Source organism: Brachyhypopomus gauderio, chromosome 5 (genome assembly GCF_052324685.1).
Source record: "Brachyhypopomus gauderio isolate BG-103 chromosome 5, BGAUD_0.2, whole genome shotgun sequence".
Lineage (NCBI taxonomy): Eukaryota > Metazoa > Chordata > Actinopteri > Gymnotiformes > Hypopomidae > Brachyhypopomus > Brachyhypopomus gauderio.
In genome coordinates, this window is record NC_135215.1 from 18,215,919 (window position 1) to 18,226,492 (window position 10,574).

The following is a 10,574-nucleotide window of genomic DNA, read 5'->3' on the forward strand; positions in this document are numbered from 1 at the left end:
GTGAACAGAGGGAGTCTACCACACACAATCTCAGGAAGACGTGGGTAAACTCGCCCAGCACACAGAGCTTGCGTGGCAGGGTGTTCAACACAACCATGAAGCGAATGTCAGTCTCCCTTTGCACTCCACAGATGACCCGGGGACGTACAGTATCAGACACCCGATTACACATCATTTGAAGCTCTGATTGCTTTGTTTAAACCGTCACTTCTAAACGACAATGAGCTTCAGATTAGTAAGAAACGTTCACATGTTGAAGTTGCTCTAAGCACTCTAGGCACTTGATTACTGTAGGAATAATCCATGTAAACAAAACCAGCTTCATAATAAGTGTGGTTTCAACAACCACCATCACAACAAGTATGCAGTGTACGTGACTTGCACTGTTATAGCTTAACATTACATCATGAACAGGTCCTTCATAAATAGAGCTTTATGTAAGATAACACTTGCTAAGAGAGACTGGGTGAGACTGGTGCTGACACGTACTTATGTAAGAGGTTTTTGATTAATATTGAGTTTACTTTACATAACACACCTGACCAAATGTAGCTGTTGACTGAGATGATCTTACAGATGATGGCCTTAAAGTGCTGTGCTAATAGCATAATGCTGCTCATAATGAGTTGCCTTAATGAAAAAAAACAAACATCAGTTTGTTCTCATCCTGCGTACACCTCACTCACAGGTGCTTGCTTCAGGTTAACAGACCTCACCTGTCCACTGACACACCTGCAGCAAACAAAGGACCAGGATAGCTCGAGTGATTTTGTTTCAATGTCCTGGATTAATACAGTCAGCACGTATTTAGTGGGATAGCCAAGGTAACTCAAGATCACAGACCTATTTTTACAGACCTCTGATGTTACTGCAGAATAATAATTAGCGCAGAGTTCTACTGGTACTTGCATAATATGTTACAGTGAAGCTAATGCTGTGTGGAAAGCCTGCCCTCTAGTGGCTTTGAATGAACCTCACCCACTATCACAGCAATTTTGGATACAGACCAGAACTCTTCCTGACCTCAGTGCACTATTTACATATGATGAATAACATGCATGTAATTATAATTAATCAGTAGTCTGATATGGCATTAAAAAAATCTCAGCCAGGGTTTTCTCTGCCCCAAAACACCTGGTATCAATTTCTTAAGACAACTTGGCCTCTTCACCCGCACTAGAGCGGGACACACGGACTGGCCCTGCAGAACCGGTCTGAGAGCTGCAGGCCGAGTGATAGGTGAGGTTCAATCACTCATCGGTTAAACGACCCTGAGCCGCGTCGGGTTCGTTAGAGAACAGCCCTCCAACCTCACGGAATAGGGTGGACTTAAGGACAGAATACCTGACCAATAAGCAGAGAGCTAAACCCGCCCACACTGCATTAAAGGACTCATTGAAACAGACGCATTCATAACTCAAAACCACATTCACATGCTGAATTTCCAGCATTCAAATACGGAGTCAAATTGAGTATAAACATTTTTATTTCGCTTTTATTTTAGATGCAAGTATAATAAACATACTGTAATGACAAGATAATTATTTACAACATGACAGTTGCATTAAAATAGCAGGAAATGCAGATTTGTTATATTATTCAGAGACACAAACACGGGCCCAAGAGCACATCTCCCTGACACTGCCAAGCACAGACAGACCTGCGTCGTCCTCCAGAGCCCTGCAGACCATCCCAACACCTTGGAGATGAATGCTCATACTCAACGTCTAAGAAAGGGGCATTTACATTTGACCCAAATGTCATTTCAGAGTCAATAACACGCTGCCGGTACACACAGGGGATTACACACTAAGCACTGCAAATGCAGAATTGCAGCTTCCTTCCCCCCAGCAAACACAACCTTCACCCAGCGGGCCCATGACCAGCCCAGGGTTAAGACCAGTTGAGGCCTGGCTCGTCCGACACAGAGGATTAGTAGCAATCGCGGAACAAAAGTTATTTTGGTGTTCTATGTGCTAGTAAAGCTGCTCGTTTTATGTTTGCAGTGTCACTCAACCTGCTCCAAAACACAGGGCTCAAAGGGCTCAGAAACCAGGCGATTCGCTGAACTGGGCATACAGGACTAAACCATGAATTTGGAATCACTGAACTGAGGCCCTCTGGGAAGTGTTGTGTAGCTCCGCCCCCATCCACCCTGGTGGCCTACGAGGTCTTTAAGCTCAGCTGTGTGGTGAAGAAACACAAAGACCAGGTAGCCATGACAGCGGCTCTTTATCTGCCAAAAGGTCAGGGAGGAGGCACATGATTGTCTACTGAAGAAAAAAGCTAAACACCCCAGCACACACACACACACGTGAGCGTGCGCACAGACACACACGTTGGGCTAGAGGGGTAGTACCTGGCAGGTGGGTCTGTCACTGAAGGGCCCCTTACAGGGTAGCACAAATTTAAATGAAAGCTTTTCAAAGCAAAGGATCTTCATAGTCAGCCTGTATTTCTGTACTGGATGAATGAATGAAAATTAATATTTTCTCTGGACTCCATTATTGCACAAAGGAGAAATTCATTACAAGGATACGGCATAAGGGCACCACGAGGTCATAACAACTAAAGATGTCCCCGCATACACAGAACCAGGTCTGCCCACAGTCCATTTCCCACTGAAGACGGAACAAGGAAAGTGGATGATCAGTGAAGCCACGTTTAGCCAGAGGCTTTTAAAAATAAAGACTTCAAATCAACATTCAGTAAAGGAACCTCTGCTACTACACGATGTATAGCACAACTACAGCAAAGAAAAGTTACTTTTAGCACAGACCTGAAACAGCAGTGTCCTTCTAATCGGATGTAGTCCAACCTCTCTGAAAGCTCATGCAGAAAGAAGCACAGTGATGCATTGTGACTGGGATTAACCACAACAAGGTTATTACTTCAGCCATCAAAAATCCTGATTCACCTTTTGTAGTAAAAAAACAAACATCCTGTGCATTATGTTTATTGAGAACATGTTTTGAACAGCATTTGAGCAAGATTAACGTCTTGCTCCCAGCACAGATGAGAACTTTGCAGAAAAGCCAAACAAAGTGGGTCAACGGTGAAGCATTTCAGCTCCTCCACTTCATCATCTGAAGACATACGTGTGTGTGTGTGTACCATGAGCTCTCTAAACTTGGTATGGTTGTGTCTATGCAAATGAGTTTTTGGTTTGGTTCTCTTAGACATGGGTTAAATAAGAGAAATTAAAGTAAGCCTCTAGCAGGCTAATTACTGTTAATTACTGCAGCGCTGAGGGCGGAGATTACTGCAACACTGGGGACGGAGCTTAGACGTACTGGGAGATGAGGAGTCCAACAGGAGGGGACGTCAACGCCACACGGCGCACTTCAACTTGCAGATCAAACGTCGCGCTGAATATACTTAAATTATTACTGGTGGGAAAATAAACAGTCACATTTCACAGCGGTATATTTCTCCTTTTAAATATTTCTTAAATATATACACAAAAAAAGGACATGTAGCTTGTAGTTGGAGAATTCAGTTAATATGGGATCAAATGATCAAGACAATCTGTTCACAGAATCAAACTTCACATCTCCAGTGATTCTTCACACCGACTCGGTAAGAGCTCCGGCCCAAATGCATTTGATATGATCGTTATTGTTCCTACTACCACACCATCAGGAAGGGTGCAACCATTCTTTTACAATCAATATCCTGTTTCCATCCCCACCACACACCTCACGGCCTGACGCAACTCTCAATACATCTCTGGATATACTCACTGAAAAGCCACTTCTGGCATGTACACAGGGAAAATGCCTCTCTCCCTGTCTATATATATATATAAATATATCGAAATAAGCAACTGTGGAAACAATCTATGCAAGAGGTCACACCTGTTCACACACGTACAGCTGGCTCCACGGGGGGGGTTAATGGGGGGGGGGGACTGAAGATGGTGAAGTTAAGGTGTAAGGGAGGAGGGAACAAAACCAACATTTACTCAGAAAAGCCCACAAGTCAGAAATGAGTGCACAAAAAACGACCCGGGGGGATCAGTCCGTGTGTGACGTACGCTCACGCACTCCCATCTACAGGTGTGTTGTCATGACCACTGGCCTCTGCCAACTAAAAGCTTGAAGGTGTGGGGATGGCAGAGGGGCCGTGCGGCCCCCGGCGTGTCACTCCAGCCCAGCCGCTCAAAGAGCCGCGGACGGCCAAGCAAACGCCCCCGCGCTCACCGCACCTGCTCCCGCCCATCAGAAGTAGATCTGCTTGGCGTCCGAAGGGTTCTGCTCCATTGGGCAGTACGGGCACTTGAGCCTGGGGGAGGCAGGAGAACAGGGTCATGGGCAGTGATGGTCCTGCACAAAGAGGTTTCAACTACGCTGTACTGTGCAGGACGAAACGATGGCTAGGGAGCTCAAGAGACAGGAGTGGTCTGGTCTTCACAAACACCGATGACCATCGATCACACTGCAAACCTCTCACTGGTGAGTCAGTGCACATGGGGTCTAGTGAAGCAGGCAGGACTCAGAGGGTCATTTGAAACATGGTTGAGTGCAGCCGTTACGCCGGGCGAGCGCAGGTGCTGGGAGCTGACGAGGGGCCACATACTTGCCAGCGTTGGTGAGCTTGTTGAGGGCGTCTCTGGAGATGACATGCCCACAGATGAGCTTCATGGGGGGGTTACTCTCAGATGTCTGCTGCCTCAGGATGGGACAGGCGAACACAGAGTGATACCAGCACTTCTTTCCCAGGTCTATCTCAATCTGCGCGCGCGCACACACACACACACACACACACACACACACACACACACACACACACACACACACACACACACACACACACACACACGTGTAAATGGCATTAGGAGCAGCAGGTGATCCTCTTGACCTGCTGTATGTGTGACTAACAGCGTGTGGGAGAGCGTCAATACAGCTGCACACGCAGAGCGGAACCTGCCACACCAGGACAGGTGAACAGACACGGACGCTGAAGTCCGACAGTCTGATCAGCTCTTTGCACCTGGGCCTGACTGGACTAGACATAGAAGGTGCGTGCATGGAAGCTACAGAGCATCTGCTAACTGTAAACACAAGAGGAAGAGCATCTCAGGAGTTCCTCAAGACAATCTGCACTATAAAGACAGAATGCAGTACACTATGAATGACTAAATCCCTACATGTCTTAACTCTAGTTTTTATCATGTATTCATCTTGAAACATAGTACACAATAAAAACTATTATGAAAAGGTATGTGGATACAAGATTGAGGAATGTGCGGAACCACCCACAAATCCAGTGTGGTACACGTCTGCATGGCACAAAGCCAGCAACCCATCCTGAATTACACCAGAGAGACAGGCGCGTGTGTATGTGTGTGTGCGCGCGCAAGACAGAGACTTACAGGCAGCTCGTCCTTGTGTGTCCAGACACCACTACACTGTCTTTGTTCAATCACCTGTTTAATGTTCATGAGTACAGGCAGAGCCATGCAGCCTGATGCAAAACTAGGAGAGAGAATGACACACACACACATACACACACACACACACACATACACACACATACATTAAACAGCAAGCTAATAACACTCAGCATTTTGTCCATGGTGCTCCCCGGGCAAGTTTTAACCCAGACCTGAAACAAGAGAATTCTGGGAAATCAAAGTGCATCATCAGGAAATCAGCTGGCGAGAGCTGGAGTGCTCAAAGTGCAACCCAGGTGACCTAAATGTCAGAGGCATCACAGACACACCCTGTGGAGAGGCCTGATCCACCCAGTCCTGTTCGGTTGCTTCAACAGGATTGATTCACACTTACTCTTCAGCAGAAGACACAAGGAGGAGTGAAAACTCGTTCTGAACCTGATGTTTGGTCTGCTAAAAATTCTCTTAACTCGAACGGCATGTGCTGGACTTCACTGATGCAAAGAACCCTGTTTTACCCAAAGGGCACAGGCGTGAAGATTCCTCAGCAAGGTGAGAGTACACAGAGCACTGCTGAGCTCCAGAGCACTGCTGAGACCGCACAGGACAGCACCGGTCTGCAGGGAGCAGTCAAGGATCAACTTGATCAAGTGGTGATTTCGGGCTTCACAACACACACAAAGAACAGCAGTTGTAAGTGGCATTAAGTTGCTTCCCAGCATGCTCCAGTGCCAGTCTCAGTAACCTTAACACTACAGTCACTACCAACGGTCAGCAGATCGATGGCTGGACGGATGAAGACAAACAATGACAGAGGGATGAGTGAACAGGGACACGTGCCTGGCCGGAGGAGCGACTGACCTGACGCTGAGGGGCGACTCCACAGACAGGCCGAGCAGCGAACAAGCGTCGCGGGTGAAGATGTTGCAAATCTCAGCCCACTGATTGGTCTCCAGCAAACTGCGGTAGGGAGAGTTCTCGATGCCGTTCCGCAGGTACACCAGACTGCCCATCAGCACCTGAATGTCTGCAAGAGGCACGAGAACCTTCAGCGCTACGGACAAAGGCCAAACTCACCTACACATTTATACACAATTTAAGATTCGTGAAACACAAACCCAAGAGGTTATCGGGATCCTGCAGTCATAGTAACTGTGCAACCTGCTAACAGAGAGACTGGCCTCCTTTTTTGAAAGAAGTTCAAAAGGACCGTTCAGTTCACAAACTCTCACCAGTGTTCAGTTGAAAATGTTCTTCCAGACAGGATTACAGCTAGAGCCATGACACAGGCCTGCTCTTTACCGCCATTAACACGACACAGCCCCACTCCAACACAGCTACACAACAACACAGGAAATGTCAGCACACGCGAAAAGGAGGTTCAGTCCAATACGCTGTCAGTCCGTCAGAAGCATCACCATCAGGAACCCGGACAGGTTTAATGCAACGTGGGTGTAGAAGAGGCTGCGTGGTTTCATGTTTGCGCTGCTTCAAAACCCCAGACTCAGCGCATCAGGGCACCATGAAGCACTTCACTAGATGAGGACTTGGGGCTACAGGAATAAATCAAACAACGTAGGGAACAACGTGCCATGGCCTGTAGCCCAGAGACCCCCCACCCCCCACCGAGCTGCCCGACCCCAGAGGCTCCGTCCTGGGCACGGCGCCCCCGAGCTGCCCGACCCAGAGGCTCCGTCCTGGGCAGAGCGCCCCACCGAAGCTGCCCGACCCCAGAGGCTCCGTCCTGGGCACGGCGCCCCCGAGCTGCCCCTACCTCTCTGGTGCTGGGCGGCGAAGGGCTGGAAGTGGCGGGCGTAGTGCAGAGCTTCCAGCTGGTTGTCCACGCCGCCGGTCAGCAGGCTGATGAAGTAGAGTCTGTGCAGCTTGAACTCCAGGCTGCTGTTCAGGTCCAGAAGCCTCTGCCTGTTGGTGACGGCCCATCTGGGGAAAGGGAGCAGGCACAGCCTCATTACCCCCACAGACCCAGCGCCAGGGTCCGGACTCTACACAAATAAGGGCGTGGAATAGGAGGAGATGTACGTACTCTAGAGCTGGCCTGAGGTCCTGCATACGCAGCGCCTCTAGAATGCGATTGAGCTCCAGAAAAGGCTGCTTCATGCTCATGTCTATGACCACGCCAGACTCCTGAAGGAAAGGCAGGCACAAATCCCCTCAGTGCCAAGACAAAACAACCACAAAACGCAGAAGCACTCACAAAGCCAGAAAACCAAACGAAAATTATCCAACAAATGTCCCTCAACATTTTCTGTACTGCAATTAAGGTGGGGAGGGATTTCACTCACTCACACACTCTTAATGGCAGCTAGAAATACCCAGCCAAGGACTTCACAATGCAAATAAAACTCCAGCTCCCTACGCACGGAGGTGCCAGCATCCCCTCTCTAGAGGTCATTAAAGGTCACCTGACACAGGTCTTCTGCGACGCTCAGCATGCCCTGACGATACAGGTGCTCCACGATAGTCTCACTCAGGTTCCTCTGTTTCTCAGGAGAGTCCCAGACGGTCTCAGCTACCACAGCACTCACCTCCGCATCAAAGTTCTGCACGACAGGACAAGAACACACTCAGAGTTCACCTTCATGAACCTCCGTGACTTTCCATGACTACTATTGGAAAGCTTTATAATAGACAAGACCTCGCAGTGTGGAAGACTCCAAGAAATATGTGTTACCAAAAATTGTACAGCATATTAATCAAATTCCAGTACAAATCCCCAGAGCAGGGGTGTGTGTGCGTGTGCGAGTGTGCGTGCGTGTGTGTGTATGTAGGCGCAGCTCACACGGTCGATGGCTTTGCCAACTTTGGACACGCTGCCATGGATATCCTTGTGTCGGGAGGCAAGGATCTGCACGGTTTCTTTGATTTCTTTACAGCACTGCGCCATTGTCTGAGAGAGTGCAGAGAAGTCTGCATCTTGCACACCTGCGGGGGTGAGAGCCACACACACACACACACACACACCTTCTGTCTCTTGTTTCTTCTGGGTCGAATGTTCTTCCAAGAGAAGTACGACACGCTGCTCTTAGTGCAACCCTCTGCACGGCAGACATCAACAGACAAGCCCCTCCCCCCTGCCCACAGAGGAATTTGGCCCCGCCCCCTGGATCCTGGGCTTACCAAACGTGACGAGGCGACTGCGCAGCTCGCAGACGGTGTGCAGGAGCTCGTCCAGACGCTCCTCCGACTGGTGGCCGTAGGTCACAAAGCGGTGCAGCACTTTCTCCAGCTCCCGCTCCACACACGCACACTGCTCCATCTCCACAGGGTAGTCCAAGCTCTGCCTCTCCCTCACGCCCACTCACACACACACACACACACACTCACACACAACAGCAGCAATACCACCAGCACCTGCAGTACGTACACACACACACACAAAACGCACATGTTGATAATCTAAAAGACTGGATGTCAAATTTCTCAGATATACATTTTGCACCCCCCACACAGTGATGTCTGGTTTGGTGTCCATTCTTATACCTAAACACCATCAGTGAGGTTATAGTAATGGCAGAACAAAACACCAACAGGTAAAGTTCACGTATTCTCTTTTTGCAATCAGCATTCTTGTATAATTTGTGTTTTTTTTTTTGTTATGATTGTTTACACGTCTATATGAAAGTCACAGTACTATTTCATTAGTGTTTTAAAAGCCACAACTAATCAACCTATGTCTTTAAAACAATTAGCCAGCTAGATTTAGTTAGACCAAAAACTGGTTGTAATTACTTGTAAGATGTTTTTTCAATCCCAATACTTACAGGATTCCATTTTCCTGGAAGTACAACTTATATTTCACCTCCACAATGTAAACATTATGGAGGGTGTTTACTGATTAGCTAGTTAGCGAGATGGCCTTAATCCAATATAGCAGGTAATGTAGCTAGGCTAGCTAGTCAGCCAAGATGTGCGTTTAAAAGAGCCATACATGAAGTTCACAGCTAGCTACGAGCTACAACACCAGTTTTATCACGGTTTTACATTCGTATGTAGGTAGCGAGCTAGCCAGCTGACAATTGAAGGTGGTAAGCAACACACACACACACACACACACACACACACACACACACACACACACACACACACACACACACACACACAGCTAGCCTATGCTAACCAAGTTCCAGCATGACCTTATTTTCACCCCCACCTTATACTCTGTTGGTTTAACCACAGAAGTCAGATAATGTCGCCACATAACGGGCGAGTTTGGGGGCCACACACACGCAGGCTGCGCTAGCCACAGCTAGCACGGGGCTACATGCCCACCGGGACGAACAACAGCTCGGCTAAGCGCCTTTATAGCCTTCGGTACTTCACACATTAGTAGACTGTATTTGTAAACATATTAGCTGATTCTATCCGTATACATGTGACGTAAACGTCGGCGACTGGCTTGCGGTTTTATTCGGACTGTACCGTCAAATATAAAATCAAAATAAACAGCGTACTCGCCTGTTGTAGCTCCGCTCTCCCAGCAGTCGTCCCTCGAAGCGACGCAAGCAGGAACTTCTCTTTGTGGGCTGAAGGAGGTCGCGCACGCAGGCGTCCACTGGCCTGCCGCCCCCTGCCGACTGGGAGAATACGGACTTGGGCTACGGTTCTCAATGTTTGAGACGCGTCAGTGTTATGTCTGTAAGCGAGTTTGTGATTCACTGTATATGACCCGCTCAGAGCACTCCGAAATTTAGTTCACTCCATTTTTTGTGTCTGCTCCTCAGTTATAACTTCTCTCCTTCTCCCTGTCGGTCTGCCTCCCTGTATTTTCCACTACCCCTACAGCCAGTCCACTGTACCTCCTCTCCTGATGAGAACACCACCAATCGTAGATGTTTTATTATTCTTACCCGATTGTGTTTAGACGGATCTTCTTTGTTCTGTAGGCCTATTTAACTACATGCATCATCATTAAACGTTAGAACGTCTTCCTGACACCCATGTGTTGTGAATCTGTTCTCCTGGTACCAGCTACAGAACACTGAGGCCTGAACAAATGTATAATCCTGCCTATAAACCCCAAAGGCTGTGATCTGTCTAAAACATGAGTTTTTATAAAAATAAAAAAAAACCTTTACAATGTCAAATTATACAACAGGTTGAAATGCTAAATGCTCTTTAGTCTTTTATATGTTCATTTATACCACTGGTATAATTTGAC

At 47.9% G+C, this 10,574-nt stretch overlaps 1 protein-coding gene across 1 annotated transcript; it reads right to left on the reverse strand.

The window, feature by feature from the left end:
- Positions 1 to 1,468: 1,468 nt before the first annotated feature.
- rmnd5b (required for meiotic nuclear division 5 homolog B) lies at positions 1,469 to 9,992 on the reverse strand. Its single transcript, XM_077006177.1, has 10 exons — positions 9,868 to 9,992; positions 8,534 to 8,767; positions 8,196 to 8,338; positions 7,819 to 7,956; positions 7,440 to 7,540; positions 7,170 to 7,336; positions 6,257 to 6,422; positions 5,375 to 5,477; positions 4,579 to 4,733; positions 1,469 to 4,284 (listed from the first exon to the last, which is right to left on the reverse strand). Exons 2-10 carry the CDS (start codon positions 8,670 to 8,672, stop codon positions 4,221 to 4,223), a joined length of 1,176 nt encoding a protein of 391 aa, XP_076862292.1. The 5' UTR covers positions 8,673 to 8,767; positions 9,868 to 9,992; the 3' UTR covers positions 1,469 to 4,220.
- Between the last annotated feature and the right edge of the window lie 582 nt (positions 9,993 to 10,574).

Excerpts from the sequence above, each read along its gene's own strand:
- rmnd5b (XM_077006177.1), bottom strand. The coding sequence starts at position 8,672 with ATGGAGCAGTGTGCGTGTGTGGAGCGGGAGCTGGAGAAAGTGCTGCAC. Across the intron at positions 7,541-7,818 it reads TCGCAGAAGACCTGTGTCAG|GAGTCTGGCGTGGTCATAGA; the intron begins GTGACCTTTAAT and ends CCTTTCCTTCAG. Across the intron at positions 4,734-5,374 it reads CACACAAGGACGAGCTGCCT|ATTGAGATAGACCTGGGAAA; the intron begins GTAAGTCTCTGT and ends GCGCGCGCGCAG.